Source organism: Globicephala melas, chromosome 3 (genome assembly GCF_963455315.2).
Source record: "Globicephala melas chromosome 3, mGloMel1.2, whole genome shotgun sequence".
Lineage (NCBI taxonomy): Eukaryota > Metazoa > Chordata > Mammalia > Artiodactyla > Delphinidae > Globicephala > Globicephala melas.
Window position 1 is genome coordinate 30319456 of NC_083316.1, and position 25937 is coordinate 30345392.

The following is a 25937-nucleotide window of genomic DNA, read 5'->3' on the forward strand; positions in this document are numbered from 1 at the left end:
CCTGAAAACCCTGACGACACTAGAGTCTAACACTACTGTTGAAGCATCCAAGTGGGTGAGGACAGTCCTCCACTCCCACCCACACCCTGAGAAAATTAGAGTCCAAACACATAGTTCAAAATCCACAGTTCTGTGATTAAATCTGATGACCACTTGTTGCTACTTCTATTAAACTTCTAATTATATTACATCTTGTACTACTCTATGTGTGCCTTGTACATGTTTATCAGTTCGTGTTATTTCCTGCTTAAAGCCCTCCAATAACTTCCCACTGTACCTAAAATAAAATTCAGATTTCATACCCTGGCTTACATCACCTGGCCATCTATCTCTGTCTTCATCTCATACCACTCTCTACCTCACCCTCTGTGCTCCAGCTACACCAGTCTTTCAGTTTCTCAGACACATCAAGTTTGTCCTTGCTCTAGAGCCTTTGCACAGGCTCAGCATATAATGCTCTAAGTCCTATGCGTCCATGGCTGGCTCCTTCTTGTCATTAAGAGTTCAGTTTAAATGTCACCCCCGCAGAGAGCTCTTCCCTAAAGTCACCACCTCAACTACCGACTCAGTCACAATACATTTCTCTACTTAGTTCTCTGCATAATAATTGTCACCATTTGATAGATCTTTGTTTATATATGCATCTATTTAATTTTCCGTCTCAATCTATTAGATGTACTTCCATAAAAGAACAGGTATTTCATCTGTTTTGTTCATGGCAGTTAGGATAAATCTGTTCCAAATGTCAAGACAAGACAAAACTACAGATGTTTTCATATTATTAATTTCATATGGTGCAAGCTAATATATTTCCAGCACCTACAACACTACTTGACACATAGCAGGCACTAATAAAAATTATTGGAATGAATGAATATCATAGAAATCTGTGTACATGCTTATTTCCATTAGGGTAGGGCAGTTACCTCACACAGATTAGGTACATTTTGACTCTATTAATGAAATGATTAAGTAGAGCAAAGAAAATGATTCAAATAAAATTATAAAAGTAAAATGTCCAAATAAAATTAAATTCTAAATTAGCGTACTCAAAATTTGTTAAATTACATTTTTATAGCCCTTTTACTTTAAAAATGGAAACTTTATAAATGCCAATGTGTCCAAAATTCGCAATTTAAAAATACATATTCAATAAAAACAAGTCCAAAGCAATTACCTTTCTCAGATTATATTCATTCGTAAACAGTCACTTGTGTATCTCCTTAGCGTTCAGGCACTGAGCTAGAACAGTTTTATTTCCATGGACTAATGATCACCGTATAATAGGATTTTAAATATTACATGCAAAAACAAGGTGAGAAAATTATTTGTTTACCTGTTTTAATATGAAGGGGAGGAAGAACATTCACATTGTGAGGTGGCAAAATGCAAAGCAGCTGATTGGTGAAATAGGAAGCCATGAAGCGGGCCATGGACTGGACAACCCTCACCGCCGCTTCAGGATGAACGTTTCCAGTCACTCCAAACTCACAATGAGACTTCTCAGGAACTGCAGGATGCACCAAATGACCAAAGGAGATTCTGATCAAACTATCAAAAGTAGTAATATTTAAGTTCCCAACATTATGCAAGAAGAAAATTATAATTACAACTTTTTTCTGAGATGAACACCCATGGCCTACACAAGTTAATTTATAATAGCTATCTACACTTCTTGAAGACAACAGAACAAAACTTATTAGCTCGTAATTATGAGCACATACACTTAGGAACTCTTTTAACCTCAAGCTACTAGTTTTACCTAAAAACATGGAAGGATCTATACAAACAATCCAGCCATAATGGACTTGCAAGTTTAGCATTTCATTATTTATTTTCCCTACTTTCTTCCCTTTCTAATTTTCTTTCTTTAATGAAAGGAGGCAGGGTTTACTACAAAGATAATCTGAAAAGCACCAGAGCAGTGATTCTTCATGCTTTTTTCTGTACCATTAGGTCTGGATATTATGATATACTTCCATTAGTAAGAGTAAGTCCTTACCATAAGATTCTTCTGGGAGGTATGGACAAAAGGAACACGTGGAGTGGAGGGAGAAGGCAGGGGAGGGAGAGAGTTACATCACTATTTCTAGGGTGACTCTGATATAAACTAGTAGGAGCAAACATGTGTCATCCCTATTTGAAAATCAAAACTCAATAATATAAATTGGCATTCAGATATATGTAAATAAACAGTTAAAACTATTAAACACAGATAAATACTAAGTTAACATTAATTTTTATAAAATGTATGGCCCCAACAATGGCAAAGTATCTTTCTTTCTCAGAAGTCACTTGGGGGGAATTCCCTGGTGGGCCAATGGTTAGGACTCCGTGCTTCCACTGCAGGGGTCCCGGGTTTGATCCCTGGTTGTGAGAACTAAGATCCCACAAGCCACGTGGCACAGCCAAAACAAAAAAAAGAAAAAAAAGAAAGGAAGTCACTTGGTAGGTATTCACAATAATATTAAGTTCGATATGTGTATGGCCATTTCTATCTTGTCACTTCTTGGAAGCTTGTGCCTGGTTTCCTCCGGACTTCACCCCATGCTCCTTTTCCCTTTGCTGATTTTGCTTTGTATCCTTTCATTGTAATGAATCATAGATGTGAGTACAACTATACACTAGGCCCTGTGAGTCCTCCCTGTGAATCCCTGAACGTGGGGGTAGCCTTGGGGACTCCTGACCCAGTAGGGATATGATTGATATACTCTAAACAACTGTCATTAAAAATTAAAACAAATACATTACAATAGGTTCAACTTATCTTGAAATTTATTATCAAGTCATGACAATACTACCGAAAAAAAAAAAAAAAGAATATCAGTCAGTTAAAAAGTCACACATAAAAAAAAAAAAAAAAAGTCACACATAAAAGTCTTCCACTCATACACAGCTACCAGTCCTTTTGGAGGGCAATTTGACACCAGGCATCAAAAGTCTTAAAACCATGGATTCTCTTTGATCCTGTAACCTCATTTCTCAAAATTTAACCTAGAGATATTATTAGTAATGTTCACAAAAATTTATGTACACTACAGCATTATTTAAAACATCAATAGTAAATAGGTGGCACCAATCTAAAATGTGCAATAATGAGGAAAAGGCTTAATAGGTTTTTAAAAAGAATTATTTACATTGGAAAATATTCATAATATTAAGTTTAAAAGATTATAAAACAGAATATACATACATAAATGTATATAGACAAAAAAGGGTAGATTAAGTGATTTTATTTTCTTCTTTAAACCTTTCCATATTTCAAAATTGTCTAAAATGAACTTGTACTACTTCTGTAATGAACACAAACATTTAAAAAGACAAATATCACCAAAAGTAAGAAATCTATAAACAGTGGCTGCATATGACATCACTTATATGTGGAATCTAAAAAGATGATACAAATGAACTTATTTACAAAACAGAAACAGACTCACAGACATCGAAAACAAACTTATGGTTACTAAAGGGGAAAAGTGAGGGGGAGGGATAAATTAGGAGGTTGGGATTAACAGATACACACTACTATATAAAAACTAGATAATCAAGAAGGACCTACTGTATAGCTCAGGGAGCTCTACTCAGTATTCTGTAATAACCTACGTGGGAAAAGAATCTGAAAAAAAATGGATATACGTGTAACTGAACCACTTTGCTGTATACCTGAAACTAACACAACATTGTAAATCAGCTACACCCCAGTATAAAATAAAAATTAAATTTTAAAAAAAATGCAGAGAAAATATGAATACCAGAATAAAAATGTCATGGTATTCTACCATCTATCTCACCTCAAAACAAACAAAACAAGGGGCTTCCCTGGTGACGCAGTGGTTGGGAATCCGCCTACCAATGCAGGGGACGCGGGTTCGTGCCCCGGTCCGGGAAGATCCCACATGCCACGGAGCGGCTGGGCCCGTGAGCCATGGCCACTGAGCCTGCGCGTCCAGAGCCTGTGCTCCGCAACGGGAGAGGCCACAACAGTGGGAGGCCTGCGTACCACAAAACAACAACAACAACAACAAAAAACAGTGGCTGAAGCCAAAGAAACCAACACTGTTCTGATAAACTAGTGAAAATCAAAGAAAGGGTTTTACGTAAGAGATGGGCCCCACTTCTCAAACTATTTTTAGAAGACTTTGTAAACTAACTTCTTTTGATCACTATTTTCCATCAGTAAAATGATGTTCTAAACCAATAATCAGTTATTAGAAAAAAACCAAAACAAACAAACTCCATTAGAGTCATGAACTCCATTTAGAAAGTTCTGATATATTGAGCCGTTCTGACACATTCATACGCATAATATATATCTAATGGTCTACGACCGTATAACTATTATAACTATATTATGTGTTCATTCATATATATCTTTTACTCTGGTTACTGCTTAATTTAAATACACCTCTTTTAAAAAGGACAATCTAAATATTCTGCAGCCTATTAAGCAATTTTAAAAAGACTCAGAATACCTCAGAAAGAGATTTTCATCACTTTACTAAACAACCTTAAGCAACCATTAAAGAAAATATAAACATATCAAGGAAAAGTACTTGGGTACCTGATATAATGTCTAACAAATAGGGCTGTGATACAACAATTGTATCAGTTCAGCAGGCAATTACTGCTAAGCCTAGAGACCCAAAGATTAAAAACAAACAAAAACATGATCCTTGCTACTGAGAAGCTGACAGTCCAAAATTTACCACAATAGGGCAGAGCAACCAACTTTTATGTATAAGCAATTTCATATCTACACTTATAAATACAAAGTATTAATATTAAACAAACTGATTTTTGAAAAGCATACCTGAACAATCTTCCTCTTCTTTTACAGGTAGGTGGGACCATATCAGTATTTCTCTTACTAGCTGATCACATAATCCTTGAGCATCATTTAAATTATAGTTATAGAGGTGGCAGTACAAAAGGGAAAGATAATAGCGTATCTGAAGAAAACATATCCTTCTTCCTCCTTAAACAGGGAAGAATTACATTTACATTAAAAACATGTTAGCTAGGTAATGTTCTTGAGCTAGGTAGCTAGGGTAGACAGGAATGTTCGGTTTATAAAAATTCATCAAGCTGTACATTCATGTTATGTGAACTTTTCTGTACCTGTTTTATACTTTAATAAAAAAACAGGTAAGCATTATTTTGTTCTTTTTCATTTTAAGTTCTGAACAATTTTATTTTCTTTGATCAGGCCCTAGGATGACTAAGAATTTATCCAAAGAGAGGTGCACATCCTCCTTATCTCGGTACTAAGGTCCACTAACGACATCTATCCCAAGTACACATGGTATGAAACAGAAGGGAACATGCTAAAAATAAAATTTTTTTAAAAACCACACAAGAAATCATACAAATATCAGACTGTCAAAGAGACTTTCCAAAGGAGAAGAAACACTATCCAATAAGATAGGAGTCCCTGACCACTGCCTTCAAACATCTGAAGGGTGCTTAGGACTGAGACTGCTGGCTGCCTACTCCTTATCTATTCTTTCTAAGTAAAAGAACTCTAATTTTACTTGAGGTTACAATGCACCCAGATCACAGTTTCTTGCTAGATATGGCCATGTGAAAATATGACAAGTTCTGAACCAAGAGATAATATTGTATAGAACTGCTAGAAAAGCTGCTTAAAGAGAGGTAACTCAACTAGGAGGTACACCCTTTTCTTGCCCTTCCTGCCTTCCTCCTTTCTGTTAACTAGATTATGTACATGATGCCTGAGACTTCAGCACCCATCTTAACTCAGCTTAAGACTGGAGGCAATGCACTAAGGACGACGGTGTAGAAAAACTAAAGGAGCATGAGTCCTTGATGAGACCACAGAAACACCGAATCAGCCCCAGACTATCAACTTCTGGCCTCATTTCCTAAGAAAGAGAAATAAACTTCTTTCTTGTTGAAGCCAGTTATTTTCAGTCTCCATTACAAGAAACCATACCAAATGGATACAGTTGGAAAATAAATTAAATGAAAAGGTCTACAATGAGACTCACTATGAAAACTTTTCTTCATGAGAACTTATCACCTTGAATGTCACTCTTCTTCATCCAGTTGGACAATCCCCAAATCTGAGAACTACAGTAGACTTCTCTACTCAAGTCCAATTGATCAAACCTCTTAAATACCTGACAAATGTGACTTCTGTCCTCCAGTACTCTTGATGTTGCTTTGGTTCAGGACCTCCTCAACTAACTGTCTTGCTTCTAGGTAAAACCCACATCTCTACACCACATTCCTATGAATGGCCCTCCATAATGTATTGAAGTGATCTTTCCAAATGGCCTATATTTATTTGAAAAGTTCTTTTTCTTACATAAAGTACCTTAACTGACCCCACTGTCTTCAGGATAAAATCTTAATCCCATGGCACTGCAGAATATCTTCCTTTATCATCTGTTCTCTACCTCTCACTTTAGCACTCACCACCCTATCCTCAATATTACACACATATTTCAAATAACCTGGTCCTGTTAAAACTACCTGCACGTTTACCAAACTGCCATGGTTTCCCATGCCTTTTTGCTTTAGGAATGCTATATCCTTTGTTAAACCATTCCCACTCCTTCAATTGGACAATTTTCACTCAATTTTAAATGTCAGCTCCTCCAGGTTTTCCCCAGACTGATGTTTGCACTCCAGCTCAGACTGTGTGCTTTCCCGGAACCTACCATAAAACATAATTAGAAACATGCTAGTTGTTTACGTGATCTATCCTCCAGATTGTGGGCAACTTTAGGGTAAACTTGTTTATTTCAGTTATTCCTATTGCCTAATACACATAGCAGGCCCTCAATAAATACCGGTTAAGTAGATAAATTAATGAAACATACAAAGCCACATCAGACAGAAAATAAATTTAATAATTGGCCAAACCTGACCAGGTAGTAGTTGCAGTCAAGGATAGCTCCAAGGTCACTATCTGAGAACCTCTGTCATCTTACTCATACCCTCAGCCCTATATCATAAAAGCTATCACCAGTTTCTAGAATCCACACCCCTAGATTCTCATCAAAACCTCGATGCAGGAGACCTTCCCTGTTGGTCCAGTGGTTAAGAAACCGCCTTCCAATGCAGCAGACACAGGTTCAATCCCTGGTCGGGGAACTAAGATCCCACATGTCACGGGGCAACTAAGCCTGCACACCACAACTTCTGAGCCTGCGAAACGCAACTACTGAGCCCATACGCTCCAGAGCCTGAGTGCCACAACTAGAGAGAAGCCCGTGTGCTGCAATGAAGATCCTGCGTGCCGCAACCAAAACCCAATGCAGCCAAATAAATATTAAAAAAAAAACTCCATGTAGCCCATAATAAGTCTAACTCACAAGAAATTCTTTTTTTTTTTTAATTTTTTAATCTTATTTTATTTTTGGCTGCGTTGGGTCTTGGTTGCTGCACGCGGGCTTTCTCTAGTTGCAGTGAGCGGGGGCTGTTCTTCATTGCAGCTTCTCTTTGTTGCAGAGAACGGGCTCTAGGGGTGCAGGCTTCCGTAGTTGTAGCACGCAGGCTCGGTAGTTGTGGCATGTGGGTCCAGTTGCCCCATGGCATGTGGGATCTTCTCAGACCAGGGCTCGAACCCGTGTCCCCTGCACTGGCAGGCAGATTCTTAACCACTGTGCTACCAGGGAGGTCCGACAGGAAATTCTTAAAGTTGAATTACTTAAGGGCAGAGAGCCTTAGCTCCATGTTTCTATAAGTCTGTAATAAGGTGACAAATTATCTGACCCATAGTTTCTCGTTTAGATACTTACAGTGCACTAAATGACAAAATATATATTTTTTAAATTTGGGATTAAGTCTCATTTTTTTCCCTATCAACAATCAATCACAGGTTCCATCACTAATCAAAAAAAGGACAGAGGAGCCTTATCTATGGATAACAGAAAAAATTCTTGGTGCTACAATTTCCAAGACTAAGAATAATTTTAAATAACTATTTCTGACAGTAAAGGTACCTACAATATGTATTCTATTTGAGCATTAAGAAATTGTGAGCACTCAGAAATCTGAAATAATTTTGAAGCTCAACAGCATGCTAGAATATGGTCCTACCAATATTATGGCAAATATTATTTTTTAACACTCCCCTACCTTTCTCTTGGGTTTCTTGAAGAGCTTTCTTCCATAGTTGAACAGACTTTTCATATGATCCTAATAGGAAACACTCTTCCCCTACAAAGTTTTTAACCAAAAATTAGTGCTGGTTAATTAAATTCCTTTATAAACACGTACTTGTTTTAAAATTTAGTGGATACAACTCCACCAGAAATTATTTTGAAAAGCAAATAATTGCAACCAATTAATAAAATCAAAGTCCCACTAACTATATCACTTACTCCTGGAGTTAGAAATTGTTTATAAGATACTGACCATTGATAGATTTAAGTTCTAAGGTCTGGTTCAAGAGAACTCCAGCAGTCTGCAATTTAGCCTGTATATGACATAACAGGGACTTGACAGTAGATGCTTCATGTGTCATCTTTTCAGTTAACTGTATGTCATCTTCAGGAACTCTTTGACTTAATTGTGTTTGATACCATAAAGTTTTTCTGTACAATACTCTCCAGAGAACAATCAATCTGCACACAAAATCAGGTAATCATAAGAATCAAATTTCAGACTAGGGATAAGAATGAGTATAGCCTCCTCATTAGCCCTTTTATTTCTGCATGTATTCTTCACTGAGGTAATAACATGTATACAAACTGATCAGATTTAAATATAGCACAAAGTCCACAGATCAAAAAATGCATATTTTTAAAACTTTCATAAATGCTTTATGTACCTGTGGTCATTTTTCTATAGTGCTTATCTAAACCAAAATCCTTCAACAGTATCATGGATGCCCAAGACTAATAAAATATATGTGTTGAATAATATCTGGCATAAATTCTATAACATAAAATCTATAATGCTGAGTGCTAATGGGTACAAGGTTTCTTTTGAGGGTGATAAAAATATTCTGGAATTTGTGCTAATAGTTCTACAAGCCTGTGACTATACGAAAGATCACTGAATTGTACACTTTAAAATGGAGAATTTTACAGTATGGGAATTATATCTCAATTTTGAAAAATCTATAAAGCTGATGGTCTCCTAATATTAAAGTCATTATACCTGTGTCCTGGCTGTTGAACAAAATTTAATACTTGAGGACGAATCTTGAAAGACGAATTCCAAGACCAGTTTTTCCGAGCACCACTATCTTGAAACATTTGAAAAATGGGTACCACCAATGAGTCTTGCTTTGCTGTTCTACTTCCATCAGTTGATGCTGAAATAACTTCTGGTTGAAGACTGTATACGCCATTTAAATGATCAGCTACCATTCTGAGTAAATGAAAACAGGCTAAAAGTTTCTTTGAGAATAACTGATTCTGTTGTTGCTGTGTCAGCAAAAGCTTTATAGTATTTGAGGTCAGCTTTACCAAATGTCCTACATCTTGTCTGTATCTCATATCCCAGTACTGGATTGATAAACACTGATGAAAAAGTTGAAAGATACAAAGTACCCATGCATTATGTCTTGGGCTCTTGCTTAAAAAAAGATCAAGTTCGGGGAAAGGACATTTTATAAATTGAAGAATGTACAAAAAATGAGTGATACAAACTACTGTGTAATTTAACATTAATTTTTTTTCTGTCACATTTTTTGAAATTCCTATAGTCCATGCTGCAAGGAGATTTTTCTGGACAGAACGCAGTTCTGTAACAGTTTCATCTGTCTCCTCAATATTATCTTTTGCATGTATGGTATCAAACATAGAAGCAAATTCCAGTCTTCCTTCTTGGGCACTACTAAACAACAGATCCTTCTTTTGGTTCCAAAAAGAAAATAAGTTGTTTGGAAAATTTTCGCCTTCATTAGTTTCTTCAGCTTCAAAATCCTAAAACATGAGTGAAAAAAATTATACTTAATATCATTTGATTCCTTACAAGTAGAATCACTTTAGTGCTCTCAAATTTCTCTTCCTTTTAATGAAAGAAAAAGAAAATATGTTTCTTGGAATAAAGTCAATACGTAACTGTTCAAAGTAAATAAAACACTGTTACTAAGTACCTGCAAATCTGCTATTTCTTCATTTAATTTCATTGTTTCTTCTGCCTGCAAGAATCTGGGAACAGTAGAATCAGCTAAATTTTCATTTCCGTGGTGTTTTAACAAGCTAGATCTTAGGGAATCCAGTGATTGCAAGTTCAGCCCTTGGCCTTTTGGCTATAGAAGAAAAAAGATTTCCAGAGCAAAATTTTATCGATAATTGTACTACAAACAATTAAAACATCTACAGATAACTGTATACAATCCAAGGCTGTCAGTACAGTTTTAAATTTGAAAGGACTAAGAAGTCAACTTTTACTAATGGTACCAAAAAGCACTATACCTTAGACAATATCAAACTTTGGTATGTTTTCTCAAGCCTCTGTGCTGAATCAAGTAGAAGGGATCTCATGAGCACTGATGGAGACAGATTATCAAGAAATCGAAGGGTTGTGACCATGTATCCATCAGAAATAATGAGGTAGGGTAACCGTGAATGTGCTTTTATAGAAAATCTCTGTCTCATAGGGTCACTATCAGAAGCTGATGAATCTACAGAATTATCTGAATCTTGAAGTGTAAACTGCTGTGGTCTAGCAAACAAACACCAAAATTCAAGAATTAGTAAGAGAAAAATCTTAAAGGAAACAATTATGTTATTCCAAAGAAAAAACAATTAAAAGTTCCAGAATGATGAAAATGCAAGCAAATTAAATGCAAAAATATTAAATGTGCATATATCTATGAGGAAAACATACGTGATTAAATAATACAGAGGTTTATGTGTTTTTTTAAAATTTTCCCAGCATTGTGGCACTTACTCTGTCTTGTTTTTAATCTAGTTTTATACAACCTTTTCCAGAAAATAATTGAGGCAGTTCATTTTTACTATTGAACTTACCTTTCCTTCTTACTATCTATTTAAATATACTTATAAGAATATAATTAGGAGCTATAAGTATATTTGTTATTAAGGAGGAGAAAGAAAAGAAACAGAGCACATTTGGAGAGGATGGTGATAAGTATAATTTTATCAGCTTAAGATTAAATCTGACTGAGTTTCCACATAAGTGTAGTTATTTATTGTTATGGTGGTGTACCTGATTCTGACTACTTAATATCACTGATTATTAACTTTGAAGCTTTATAACTATAAAGAGAATAGCAAAAATATAATTTTTTTTCTGGTTAGGAAACGAATCAAATATAGATTTTATTAGCCAAATGATCCACAATAGAAGATTGGTTTCAGAATGTACATGCTTTGAAATTTATAAAACCATTAAAAAGTGACTCCATGGGGCTTCCCTGGTGGCGCAGTGGTTGAGAGTCCGCCTGCCGATGCAGCGGACATGGGTTCGTGCCCCGGTCCGGGAAGATCGCACATGCCGCGGAGTGGCTAGGTCCGTGAGCCATGGCCGCTGAGCCTGCGCGTCCGGAGCCTGTGCTCCGCAACGGGAGAGGCCACAACAGTGAGAGGCCCTCATAACGCAAAAAAAAAAAAAAAAAAAAAAAGAAACTAATATTGTTATAAATGTTATATAAAATTTTTAATTTTAGAGGACAACACACTAAAATGCTAATAATTGTTATCTCTGAGGAATAGGATTACAAGTCTCACTTTCTACATTATCTAGTTTTGTAACATTTGATTTTTAAGTTTTTTTAAAACAATGAATATGTATTACTTTTGTAATCAAAAAAAGCAATCCATTTTGAAAGGCCCTAAATACTAATTTTAAAGGAAAATGTGAGGAAATTTAAGTCAATTATGAATCAGACCATAAGAAATAAGGAAAAACACTTTCACTGCACAAAGTGACAAGTTTTTCCATTAGAATTTTCTATTGCTAAAAATTAAGCAAAACTTTTTGCTAAATATAATCAAGGACACATCCCTCCTCAGTTTCTTTTCTATACAGTAAAGGGAATGGATTAATTTCAAAGACCTTTTCCAATGCTTCTGATTTGTAAATAGGTGTCTATATGTGTCTAGCCATATATAATAATATCAACATCAATAACAGCAAATATTTACTGAGCACTTATTTTATGCCAGAACTGTGTTAAAGCAATTTATAATTATTTATCATCTTACTTCATTCCCTCAACTCTAAGAGATTATTACTGTCATCTTCATTTCACAGTAAAAGAAACAGAGTCTTAAGAATAACTTACCCAAGGTCACACAACTAATAAGTAGAAGAACCAAGGTTTGAATCTTGTTCTGACTCCAAAGCCAAAATGCTTCATGATCTCACAATTAAAAATTAAAATATGGCTAAATTCTAAAGTCTACTACCCATTTCCAACAACTTTTCTCCTTTTTCCCTCTGGGAGAAAAGTAGATACATATGCCAAGTTAATTTTTATCTAAGTGCTCTGCTTTTGAAACAATAAAAGATATATCACACTTCTATTAATTTTTTTATCAAAGAAGTTACTTTTTTTAGTGCTACTGAATATTTAAATAACATATACTTACATAGTCACCATGTCAAATTTTCACCAGGATTAAGCCACAAAAAGAAACAGAAGAAAACTCTAAATAAGAAGCGGATATTGAGATGACAGACTCAAAGAAAGAATAAGACAATTTGAAAGATGAAATTATATTAAAAAAATACACAGTAAAGTAATACCAAAAGAGAAAAACTTCTGTAAATAAATTAAAACAATTCAAATGTCTCACCTATATGTTATTAGTGGGTGAAGAGGAATAAATTCTGCTGGCCCAAATTCTATAGAGCAACCAAATGTAATTAACGTTAGCAATTCACCTTGGCAGGTCAATAAAACCAGGGAGCCACGTTTTAATACACAAGCCAGAAAAAGACTATCATGAGTCCAGCTGATATCACCTACCCAGTAGGACCTAGAAAAAGCAAGACAATATGTTTAGAAAGGACTCTCTACAATGCCTTTGACAATTTATAATGGCCAAGAAGGGGTGAGATGCTTCAAAAAATAAGGTCAAAAGAATGAATAGCAGGCAAATGTCAATACATTTCATGTATTTTACTTCCCAGAAAAAAAGGTAAGAAAAAAGGAGTTTGCTCATAAACATCTACTCCATACAACATACAAATTAGAAATTTACTTAGATTCATAAGCAAATCATAAGATGAAAATAAGACCTAACAAAGTAAAGTTTTTGTCACTTACATTATAATTAGAACAACTTCTAATCCTAGTGGTGTCCAAAACTAAGATCTACTGGTAGATTTGAAGGTCAATACCACGCCTGTCTTCTCTGCAGCCTGCCAGAGCTCCACTCAGTAGCAGACTCCGTCTTCCTAAAGCCATCTTTACTACTCCTTAACTATCTGATAATATTAATGTTTCTTTCATGGAGACAGAAAAGTAGCTCCTCCTCATGTGAATGATGGACACCCTAAGTCAAACAGACCACTGAACTGAGACTATTAATTCTTCTAGAAAGAAAATTTTGGGGAGAGAAAGAAAATAAAAAGGCAAGGCTGGATGAACCTGAAAACTTTGGAAATTCAGAGAGCAGCAGAGAAAACAATTCAGAATAGGAACTTAGGAGGATCCAAGAGGAAATTTTCCTACTCTATAATCCTTCATAGGTCCACGTGCCATCCAAAATCACCACTTATGGTACTATCCACCCGTATGCAGAGAATGCTAACTTTGTTTAAAAAGCTAGAAACACCTCAGCCTGAGTATATAATGGTCTTCCCAACCCAGGTTTTTTCATTTCAACCTCTCTAACTTAGCCCAGTATTTCTCTACCCAGTCATAATTCAACTCCTCCCAAGATAACATCATCTATCTAAATATCTATTTAGACACCTACTGAATTATCAGTGCCTTAAACTTATTAAACTATTAAAAAAGAAAATAAAAACACTATTTAGAAATACAAAAGAACCCTTACCTGATAAGTGTAGCTGGAACCACAGGATTCTTATTACTACATCCTTTAAGGCTACCACAGAGTGTAACAAAATTCAGTGTGTTTATAAATAATACCTGAGTTGCCTAGAAAGAAAAAAAAAGATTAAAAAAACCATTAAAATTATTTTACTTATAATTCTGAAGACCTAGAGATCTATTATATCAATGAACTACCTAGTCTTTGCCAACTGGCAAGATAATACTGACCACCTATAACTTTTCTCTCTTTTATACTACATTTTAAGAATATCAGTTACCACTTTGCCCTTCTTTCTTCCTTTTCCATTATCCTCTTTTCATCTCTGAAGGCCAAATTCTGAAAATTACGGCAGCTAATGTAAATAACTTTACCAATTTACAATGTCAAGGTGGATCAGAAAACACCAATTTGAAGAATATAAAGTAATACTAAGGAAAAAAACTATACTCGGGGGAAAAAAAATCTCAAAACTGAACTAAACTCTCTTTTACAGGTTACTTCCAAGATAGATTATATTTACTGACCTTTGGGTCTTTCTGATTAAGAGTTACTGCCAGGGTAATGCCATCTCTTGAAAATGCAGAAATTAGAGCTCCTCTTGACTTTACTGATTCACATTTAGGAATCAGACTGCACAGAAGGCAATCTTGTTGTGCCCACTGAACATGGTATGTCAATGATCTAAGTAGTGAAATAATTGAAAACAAAAAGTATAGTAACTTTTAAATTAATATACACTTCATTACAAAAAATTAAAGGGTCCAACTAAATTCGTACATGTGCACATATATTTGGGGTCTCGTAGCAACTGTTCACAAGTTTCATCCAGGACACAAAAGAGCAACTGCTAGTTAAACAAGGTCCATATCAGAGTTTTGTTAATAATGGCATGTTCTGTAGCCAGCCCCAAAAACATCTGCATCCACTAGAAGTTTAGATACACATATTTCTACATTATTACAAACATTTTTACAGGTATTAAATAGGTGAGAAGAGGGGATTTTTAGGATAGTGACAATGTTCTATATTTGATATGAGGATGGTTACAGGCATATGTACATTTATCGAAGTCCACCTAGTTGTACATTTAAGATTTGTTCATTTTACTTTATATAAATTACACCCAAATAGAGTACTGCTAGCATAAAAAATAAAGAAAATAAACAGAAAAAAAAAAAACCTCACTATTTTACTAAATCTTAGTCACTATATGCTTTTAATGCATTCTTTCTATTCCATTGGGCTTTTTAAAATAAATAAAATTACTTTTAATTGAAAAAATACTTGAGCATTTAAAAAGTACAGTAGTAAATTCAAGTTATTTCCTTTTCAAAATTCAATTGATTTGGAACATCCCTGGTGGCACAGTGGTTAAGAATCCGCCTGCCAATGCAGGGGAGATGGGTTCGAGCCCTGGTCTGGGAAGATCCCACATGCCGCGGAGCAACTAAGCCTGTGTGCCACAACTACTGAGCCTGCACTCTAGAGCCTGTGAGCCACAACCACTGAGCCCACGAGCCACAACTACTGAAGTCCGCACACCTAGAGCCCATGCTCCGCAACAAGGGAAGAGACTGCAATGAGAAACCCATGCACCGCAACGAAGAGCAGCCCCCGCTCGCTGCAACTAGAGAAAGCCCGTGTGCAGCAACAAAGACCCAATGCAGCCAAAAATAAATAAATAAATAAATTTATTTTAAAAAAATTCAATTGAATTACTTTTCAAAGGAGTTATTTTTATAGTCTTAAGACAAGTAAGACCATAGTCTGCTTGTCTGCCTTACCTTTTATGTGTTCTTGATTCTAAGAAGGGAAACAAAATTAAAACAAGAAAAACTTTCTATAATAGACATTCAAAATGAAAAGTAAAGAAACAGAACAATACTTACAGGAAGAAAGAATTTGTAAAGCCTCAGAAGTTGATATTCACATTTCACTTACTAATCTTGTTACGTATTTATGGGCCAAAAGATAACAATGTTTTAAAAGGGATAGAGGGACCTCCCTGCCGGTCCAGTGGTTAAGACTCCATGCTTCCAATGCAGGGGGCACAGGTTCAATCCCTGATAGGGGAACTAAGATCCCACATGCTGCATGGAGCGGCCAAAAAAAAAAAAAAGCAGATAGAAAACTAGGAAGAAGGAAACATTTACCTCACCTTATAGATGTAAATACATTTTCATGCCACCGAATTGCTAGAAATGTTAACTTCAGGCATTCCCCGGAATAGAAAGTAAATGAACACAAGCAGCAGTCTCCAAATAACTGTAGATAAATTTAACATACTTTAGTATATAATTAATCTGAAAATAAATCAAGAGGACCTAGAGATTGTCATACTGAGTGAAGTCAGACAAAGAAAGAGAAATATCGTATGATATAGCTTATATGTGGAATCAAAGAAAATGATACAAATGAACTTATTTACAAAACAGAAACAGACTCACAGACTTAGAGAACTAATTTATGGTTCCCAGGGGGTAAGGGTGGGGAGGAGGAATAGTTAGGACGTTCGGGATTCACACATACACACTGGTATGTTTAAAATAAATAACCAACAAGGAAAAAAATAAAATAAAATAACTAAACTATAAATAAAATAAACTAATCCCTGAAAGAACAGCAAAAAAAACACAACCAAACAAAAAAACCCCACATATTTCTCATCATAAATAAAATAAATGAAACATATCAAGAGCCTGCTCATATTTTTACTCTTAACATGTAGCTGAACATTAAGCTAAAGACTAAGTAATTAATTTCTGAGCCACAGGCATATCTCAAATGGGAAATCAAGGTGCAGTTTACTCTCTTAAGAAAACACAGCCTTTACTCTGGCTACAACTGGAAATATTCTAATATATTTATTTTTCTCTTCTTTTACAGTTACATATTATTTATTTATTTTTAATTAATTTATTTTATTTATTTGGCTGTGTTGGGCCTTAGTTGTGGCATGCGGATCTTCGTAGCAGTGTGCGGGCTTTTCTCTAGTTGTGGCTCATGGACTCTAGGGAGCACAGGCTCAGTAACTGTGGCTCTCGGACTTAGCTGCCCTGCAGCATGTGGGACCAGGGATCGAACCCACGTCTCCTGCATTGGAAGGTGGATTCTTAGCCACTGGACCACCAGGGAAGTCCTTATAGTTACATATTATTTAAGTTAGGGCACTACCCATGGGGGTGGAGGAAAACAACAAAAGTTCAAAATGTAATTTCTAACAATAGTAGATCGGGTAATTAAATGTTGGTCCATACACACAAAGAGTATCATGCAGCTATTCTGAATGCTTTTAGTTAATGAACGTGTTATTCCCTGGGAATTAAATGGCTTACTTAATATCACTAATTCTAGCTTTTTTAAAAATCCAACAAATATTTATTTATTATTGGAATATAGTTTCTTTACACTGCTGTGTCAGCTTCCGCTGTAGAGCAAAGTGAAATAGCCACATGTATACATATATCCCGTCTTTTCTGGATTTCCTTCCCATTTAGGTCACGACAGAGCACCAAGTAGAGTTCCCTGTGCTATACAATAGGTTCTCATTAGTTATCATTTTATATTTGGAAGTGTATATATGTCAATCCCAATCTCCCAATTCATCCCACCACCCCCTTCCCCCTTGGTATCCATCGATACATTTGTTCTCTACATCTGTGTCTCTATTTCTGCTTTGTAAATAAGATCGTCTATACCATTTTTCTAGATTCCACATATATGCGTTAATATATGATATTTGTATTTCTCTTTATTACAAAACTAGTTATATTCTAAAACTAGGGAAAAGTATAACTAGGAAGCTCTAAGTTCAAACCATTTTTAATACACATCTTTTAAAATGTGACCAAGAAATATAAAAATACCTTTTCCGTGGTAATTTCACCATTACTATGACAATTAATGATGCCTGGAGATATATAGCTATGCCATTACACACTCTGCTCAACAGCTTCCCAGATGGTGTCTGTTCTTAGAGTCTGAGATCTCCACCACTTCTATAATACCCTGTCTGATTTGGATTTTACCTCATTTTTTATAAAGACAGCATGCACTACAGCTTCTTTATCTTCAGTGGAAGGCAAATGAACTGCTTCTTCAGGTATGATCTGGGACCATTGGCCCACCAATGAAGGGCTTTTAGAAGATAAGATATTCTTGAATTCCAAATGTTCCCAAAGAAATATGCATCCAGAAGGAGTTATAAGCAGAACTCTTTTCCCATTGCCAGATACATACAAGTACAGTCTCAAAGAGCTTGCTAGAAAACAACAAAAAAAAGTAATTACACCTCTGAAGTCTGAATTCCCACAAAAAAGTACAAATTTTATCTATTCTGACAATAAGGAACCTAAATGATGTTTCCATTCAGAATGTAAAACTAAGGCACTAGTAATAAACTAAAAGTACAAATTATAACATTTATCATGTACTCATATGTGATATTAGGAACCCACTGTTATCACAGATATGTAAGGCATGCCAGATTTTTCTTCTTCAGGATGAACCTAATTGTCACAAATAAACACCACCAAAAAAATACTTACAGATATAAGGAAAAATACATATATATACAGATATATATATTTACACAGAGATATATTTCTTTTCTCCTATATATCAAGTTAAACCAATTTAAACAAATAAAAATCTCCCACCTACTGCAGCTTTAATCATTTCTTTAGGCTTTTCAGTTGCTTGTATAGTTTTCAAACAATCTTGATCTTTGTTCCAGAGGAAAAGCTCCCCTGTAGCAAGTACCCCAGCCAGCCAGGCATCTGCTTCCAAAAAGGAAACGCAATACTTATAATCTAACATTTCCCTTAATATTACTCCCAAAATTATTTTTAAAAATACAGTTAATCTAGTCTTTTGAAAATATCAGTACTACTTAACCATTACTGGACGTTGTTAGGACTGTAACATCCTTCAACAAAGGCTGGAGACTGGGAATTTTCTTCTTTGTCCTTCCTGATAGCAAATTAATTTCATTTATGAATTTATCATCCAAAAGAAAAACAGCTTCATTTTCCTAAGAGAAGAAACATGTGAGAGACTTAAGAGATGCCAGAAGTTAATTCAGCCTCTTACCTAAGTAAGTTATCCCAGAAAAGAAAACAAAGTGACATTTAAGAAAGATTGTATATTTGTAACCTGAAGATTTTTCATTCTATCTTAAAGTACCTCTTACTAGAATTACTAGGTAGGATGACCTAACAGTTGCACTGAGATTTCTTTGGAGTTTAAAATTATAGGAGTGTCTTCCAATTCTGCTAGCCCAAACTGAGTTACCTGCTGTTATCTCATCAATCTGAACAGTAGTATGGGTAAGTTTTAAATTATCTACTTAGATTAAAATAGACACGGCTTCTCATTTCTGAAGCAGTGTCATGCTACTCCTAGACTTCAGTTTTAGAAAACATCGAGAAAATGATCTGAGCTTACTGGAAACCTTCCAGTTGGACACCACGCTGCTTCATCACCTGTGTGGGCATTCCAAGATTCACCAGGACACGAAACTCACCAAACATGTGCTTTTGCTCAAAAAGACCCTGTAGCTGGTAGTTTGCAGAGTGAAAGCCATGCTCATCCTCAACAATTGCAGAGAGGTCTTCTGGCTGTGCAATCTCAAAAACTGGGACTTGCAGGGTGAAGAAATTATGTCCCAGCATTCCCAGGAGAGCACAGCAGATGAGAGTGAGGATGATACATCATCCCAGGTCTCCAAGAGCAAAGCAACAGAGGACTGTGAAGAAGATTAAGCAAGTTTATGGAGAAAAGGAGCAAGAGAGTGATGAGAGTGGTGGCAACTCTGATTAGACCACAGAAAGACTGATGCTCCCTCCCCATCTCTGCCAGCCTGTTACCACACAAATACACAAAACCCTGCTCAGTAGGCAGGTGATCCTTCTACAGATGACATTGTGTTTTGTGAAGGCCATAGAACATTCTTTGATCTTAGAGGCAAAGCACACAGTTAACACATATTAGAACTGATATTGTATGATTAAAGAAAAACCTACCTGTCCCAACCAGGAGACTCGTGGCCAGGGTTTTTTCTGCTTGATACTCGTTGAAGTCAGAACTTCTAATCTTATCTCCATGCTTGCTGAGATATCAATGACCAATTAAGTCAAAAGTCACAAGATGCTGTAAAAATCAAAACAAAAAAATGATAATAGCCCATAATACTGAGGATCTTAATTTAGAATTTTCATAAAGTTTTAGTAGATTACTTTTTCATCAGCTCAAGTTAACTCTTTTTAAGGTAAGATGCTGACAATTTATTCAGTATCTCATCTTGAATAGTCAGACAAAATGTATTTGCTTTTCGACAAGTTATTTCTCAGACTATGAAGATAAACATGAACTAGGAGAACATCTTGACAATAGAGTTTCTATGTGATTTGATTTTCTCAGTGTGCCAGGTTGTATTTTCCAAAGATGGCCACAAAAATACCTCCCACCCCATATGCTCTTCTTACACTATGACCTTAATACTCCTCTCATTGAGAGCTCTGGTCTATGCCTCATCCCTTGAATTTGGGTGGGTTTTGACTACTTTGACCAAGAGTAAAATGGAAGTGATGCTATGCACTTCCCAAGGCTAGCTCATATAAGGCAATACAACTTTTACCTTACTCTATGGAATAATCACTCTTGAAGCCTTCAATCACCACATAAACAGTCAAACTGCCCTAAGTCACAGAGCTGTAAGAAAGTCCAAACTAGTTGACGTAAAAATGAAGCCCTGAGATAATATGAAGTAAAGATGCCCAGCAAGTCCCCATGCTGGTTGTGGGGATAGTTGTGGTAGAGGCCATGAACAGTTTGTCAGAGTCCTATTTGGGTAAGGGAAGCATACATAATCTTGGGTGAATGGCCCATTCTTGAGTGAATCTTGGGAGGATGTTCACGCAGTGGAAGAGCTTGGCACAGTGTATTGGAGCCAGGCACAGTGAGGACACAGAAGCCATAATGAAAGGGATCCCATAGACCAAACTGAGGACAATTTGAGCATCAAAACAATTACAATAATGGATTTAAAATCCATGGAATAGGGACTTCCCTGGTGGTCCAGCGGGTAAGACTCCACGCTCCCAATGCAGGGGGCCCAGTTTCAGTCCCTGGTCAGGGAACTAGATCCCGCATGCGTGCCACAACTTAAGAGTTCGCATGCCACAACTAAAGATTCTGCGTGCCGCAACTAAGACCTGGCACAGCCAAAATAATAAATAAATAAATATTTAAAAATAATAAATAGGGGGCTTCCCTGGTGGCACAGTCGTTGAGAGTCCGCCTGCCGATGCAGGGGACACAGGTTCATGCCCCGGTCCGGGAGGATCCCACGTGCCGCGGAGCGGCTGGGCCCGTGGGCCATGGCCACTGGGCCTGCATGTCTGGAGCCTGTGCTCCGCAACGGGAGAGGCCGCAACAGTGAGAGGCCCGTGTACTGCCAATCAATCAATAAATCAATCAATAAATAATAAAATCCATGGAATAAAATAGGAAACCATGAATCCATATAATTATAAATAAGTAAATTAATAAATTGAACATTTGATGAAAAATGGTATATTTACATTGTTTCAAAATATCTCCCTATAAAATACTCATTAATTACAAAAGAGAAAAAGTAACTTTACAATGAAGAAACCAGGCAGATTCCATTTTGTCTAGTGATCAAAATGAAAATTATCAGAATGGGACAAATGGAAATCACGTGCCACCTAATAGTTAAAATGAGAAAAACATCTCTGCGACATATGTACAGAGGAACACAACCTGAATCTAATCACAAGGAAATATCAGGCAAACCCAAACTGAAGGACATTTTACAAAATAACTGATCTGTAACCTTCAAAAGTTTCAAGTTTATGAAAGTTTTAAAAAGATTGAGGAACTGGTTCCAAACGGGAAACTTGACAACTAAATGCAGTCAGTAATTGTAAATTTTATCCTTTCACTATAAAGGACAATATGGGACAATTGGAAAAACCAGAATAGGAAGAAAAACTGAGGATTAGATGGTTGTAATAGATGAATGTTAATTTTCTGATTTTGATGGTTGTCTTGCAGTTATGTAGGCAAATGTCCCTGTCTGTAGAAAGTAGATACTAAAATATTCAGGGGTAAGAGAACATCAGTTGTCACTCTCAAGTGGTTCATGAAAAAAAGTTCTTTGTACTCTATTTGAATTTTCATATTAAGTTTGTGACTGTTCCAAATTGAGTCTTTTTAAAATTTTTAATATTGTGAAATCTTGAATAATGATGGCATTTGGTCATTGGCCTGGATTGTATTTAATCACAGCCTTATTCCTTTTTGTTTTTACTTTTATTTACATTTATTTTTTTGTGGCATTTATTCCCGGGCTGTAAGTTTTTGTTTCTTCAGTTTCTTCTGGGATACCTTTTTCTTCTGTGCAACCTCCTCTTCTGGTTTAGGCACAATCTGTTCTTCTTCAGTAAGGATCATCTCAATGTGGCAGGAAGAGCTCATGTATGGGTTGATCCGACTATGAGCTCTGTAAATCCTGTGCCACATCTTGGGGGCTTTGTTCACCTGGTTGTGCTCAGTGACCAGAGAATCTACATCTAAGCCCTTAAGTTCAGCATTTTTGAGCATCTGCAGTAAAAATTCAAGACTCTTTTTGGGTCACCGACCCCGCATCCAGCAGCACTGTTTGTCCTGGCCACACCTACCAACTCCACCACTGTAACAATGAAATGGCACACATTGCTTCTTTAAAGTAACATCCTTCAGACGCTTGGTGGGTTTTCGGATGTGCATACCCTTAATGTCCTGGGCAGTTTCCTGAGTGTTCTTAAAGTGAACACAAAGGGCTTCCATGGTGGCGCAGTGGTTGAGAGTCCGCCTGCCGATGCAGGGGACGCAGGTTCGTGCCCCGGTCCGGGAAGATCCCACATGCCGCGGAGCAGCTAGGCCCATGAGTCATGGCCGCTGAGCCTGCGCGTCCGGAGCCTGTGCTCCACAACGGGAGAGGTCACAACAGTGAGAGGCCCGCGTACCGCAAAAAAAAAAAAAACCAACACAAAGATTTGAACCTCTTGATTTGCATGATTTTGTGGGGTTTTCTGGGTCAAGGGAATAGCGAACCATTTTTAGAGGTCACTTCAGACCACTTTATAGCCTTATTCTTTCTTTTTTTAAAAAATTCTATCTTCCTAATTCTTTTTAGTTTATGAAATCCAAAAAAACTGAATTTATTTGGTATTATTAATGCCATCTTTAATAATAGCTGAATTTTTAAAAATAAAATAAGCTTTAAATGAAAGACTATTCAAATACAGCACAGAATGACCGATTAAGATGCTAACCACCCTCATATTTTATACTGTAACGTTATGTTTTTCAATTCCTCAGAACGGTAATATTCCAGATGACTACTTCCTTAGACACTTTATTTTTAAGTAATTTATTTAAAATAAATAATTTCAAATATTTATTTTTAAATTTTTAAATATAAATATTAAAATCATAAATAAAATTAATTCTTTAAAAAGCGCTAACCAAATGCAAGAGGAATAATGGCATTAGAAAAGCATTATTTGCAGCTCCCAATGAAATAACAGATCTAGTCAATAGTATCAGTGGCTGCTAAAACTATTAGGTGAAAGTAGATGGGGAACTCTATAACAGGTGGACTGACATGCCCTAAACCCACTAATGAATCTTTTTTTTTTTTTTTTTGCGGTACGCGGGCCTCTCAGTGTTGTGGCCTCTCCCGTTGTGGAGCACAGGCTCCGGACGCGCAGGCTCAGCGGCCATGGCTCACGGGCCCAGCCGCTCCGCGGCACGTGGGATCTTCTCGGACCGGGGCACGAACCCGTGTCCCCTGCATCGGCAGGCGGACTCTCAACCACTGCGCCACCAGGGGAGCCTGAATCTTTTTTTTTTTTTAACATCTTTATTGGAGTATAATTGTTTTACAATGGTGTGTTAGTTTCTGCTTTATAACAAAGTGAATCAGCTATACGTATACATATATCCCCAAATCTCTTCCGTCTTGCGTCTCCCTCCCACCCTCCCTATCCCACCCCTCTAGGTGGTCACAAAGCACCAAGCTGATCTCCCTGTACTATGCGGCTGCCACTAATCAATCTTAAAATTACTAACAGTGAGACAAATAGACATTGTATTGCCCGTGACATGATGCTTTGTAGACAGGAAGTACACACAGCCATCTATGAAATATTCTTACAAAGACAGAAAATTAAAAACTGAACCTGAATCTGTGTCTGAATCAAACTACCAGATGACAAGAAATAAAGAGAATGAAGGAACATATTAAACACACCAGTAGAATAAAATCAACCAAATTCAGAATGTAAAAAACTCTATAGGATAAATGATGTATACGTATGTATATGGAGAAAAGGATATATATATATACACACACACACACACACACACACACATATATATACATATATATATAAAAAGAGAGGCTTAGTAGCTGTGGTGCCCGGGCTTAATTGCTAGCGGCATGTGGAATCTTCCTGGGCCAGGAATCGAACCTGTGTCCCCTGCATTGGCTGGCGGATTCTTAACCACTGCACCATCCAGGAAGTCCTCTGTATAGTTTTGACTTTTGTAATTATGTTAATTAAAACAAGAGGGTCTTCCCTGGTGGCTCAGTGGTTGAGAGTCCACTTGCCGATGCAGGGGACACGGGCTCGTGCCCCGGTCCGGGAAGATCCCACATGCCGCGGAACGGCTGGGCCCGTGAGCCATGGTCGCTGAGCCTGCGCGTCTGGAGCCTGTGCTCCGCAACGGGAGAGGCCACAACAGTGAGAGGCCCGCGTACCGCAAAACAAACAAACAAACAAACAAACAAAAAAAAAACACATTGGCGAAAGCAGTTTCAAGACAATCCAACTGACATGTACACACTGCTATATTTAAAATGGATAACCAACAAGGACCTACTGTATATAGCTCAGGGAGCTCTGCTCAATTAAAAAAAAAAAAAAAGAGAGAGAGAGAGAGAAAAATCCAAGTTGTTCTGTGGTTTCCACCACAGACGAATCTAAAAAATCGCGTCCATTCCTCCGTGCTCAATTTATCACCCACTAAGGTCAAACACAGGGGCTTCCCCACTTCGCACAAGTCATCCCCAGGGGACCCCTCTGAGATTCCCTACGCGACCCTGCGGGGCAGCGCCGCCCTCTGCCCCGAGAGGTGCCACCGTGGTGCCCACCCGAGACAGGGCGGGAGCTGCAGGACCCCGGTGCGGGGCCGAGATCTGGCCCGAACCGGACGTCGTTCCCAGCCATCCGGAGGGCGACCCGGGCCCCTCGGAGCCGCCGAGCCTCCGTCAGGCTGAGGGTGCGGCGGCCGGAGGACGACCCCGGGGAACCTGGGGGACCGGGAAGTGGTAAAGGACGAGGGTGCTGGATGCGGCGGGGTAGGGAGGGGCTGGGGAGGTCGCGAGCGCGCAACACTAGAGGGGGTGAGGGGGACGAAGGAGCCCGAGGACCCCGCGGGCCGGACAGCGTGGGGAAGAGGCTGGGGCCGTGAGGGGCAGGAATCTGCGGGCAGTTACCTCCGCCAGGGTCCGGCCCATCCGGGGAGGGAGAAGCGCGGAGAGGCAGAAGGCGAAGCTGGCAGTGACCAGAGGTCGACTGCCGAGGGCCCAGCCGCCGGCGCAGACGCGAGCCTGCGCCCTGGCGACGGCGGAGGTGGGGGAGGGGACGCGAGCGAGCGGCGACAGTGCGCCTGCCCCGAGCCGGCCGGGAGCGCGGGCGGGAAGCTGGACGTGCTCCTCCCTCTTCTTATCCTCCGGGTCTCCTTGGGTTTCCCCCCGCCCCTTCCTCTCAGCGGTCCCGCGTCCCCTCCGCTCGGCCGCTCCTCCTCCCGTTCCCTGTCTCCTCCTAAGCTTCCGCGGGTCCTTCTGTGTTCACCGACCCCGTGCGTTCCTCAGACACTCGCCTTTGAGTGCCCAGGCGATGCGCGGCG

General features: G+C 37.8%; 1 protein-coding gene and 1 pseudogene across 4 annotated transcripts in view; both read right to left on the reverse strand.

Moving 5' to 3' along the window:
* The window catches only part of CPLANE1 (ciliogenesis and planar polarity effector complex subunit 1), a 126304-nt gene extending 100644 nt beyond the window's left edge, over positions 1-25660 (reverse strand). For 2 of the 4 annotated variants that reach the window (XM_060295717.1, XM_060295716.1), the window contains exons 1-16: positions 25525-25660; positions 19979-20105; positions 18852-18987; positions 18614-18733; positions 17984-18216; positions 16114-16220; positions 14480-14636; positions 13956-14059; positions 12747-12929; positions 10398-10647; positions 10076-10231; positions 9133-9902; positions 8386-8594; positions 8107-8187; positions 4811-4975; positions 1337-1510 (exon numbers count right to left, since the gene is read on the reverse strand). In XM_060295717.1, coding sequence (XP_060151700.1) covers positions 1337-1510; positions 4811-4975; positions 8107-8187; positions 8386-8594; positions 9133-9902; positions 10076-10231; positions 10398-10647; positions 12747-12929; positions 13956-14059; positions 14480-14636; positions 16114-16220; positions 17984-18216; positions 18614-18733; positions 18852-18987; positions 19979-20059 — 2926 coding nt within the window. In that variant the 5' untranslated portion in view covers positions 20060-20105; positions 25525-25660. Of the gene's footprint in view, positions 1-1336; positions 1511-4810; positions 4976-8106; positions 8188-8385; positions 8595-9132; positions 9903-10075; positions 10232-10397; positions 10648-12746; positions 12930-13955; positions 14060-14479; positions 14637-16113; positions 16221-17983; positions 18217-18613; positions 18734-18851; positions 18988-19479; positions 19702-19978; positions 20106-25524 lie in introns of those variants that run through there. The other 2 variants (XM_060295715.1, XM_060295718.1) reach the window with 2 other exon arrangements.
* Positions 22320-23078, reverse strand: LOC115866459 (large ribosomal subunit protein uL22-like; annotated as a pseudogene).
* Positions 25661-25937: the final 277 nt, after the last annotated feature.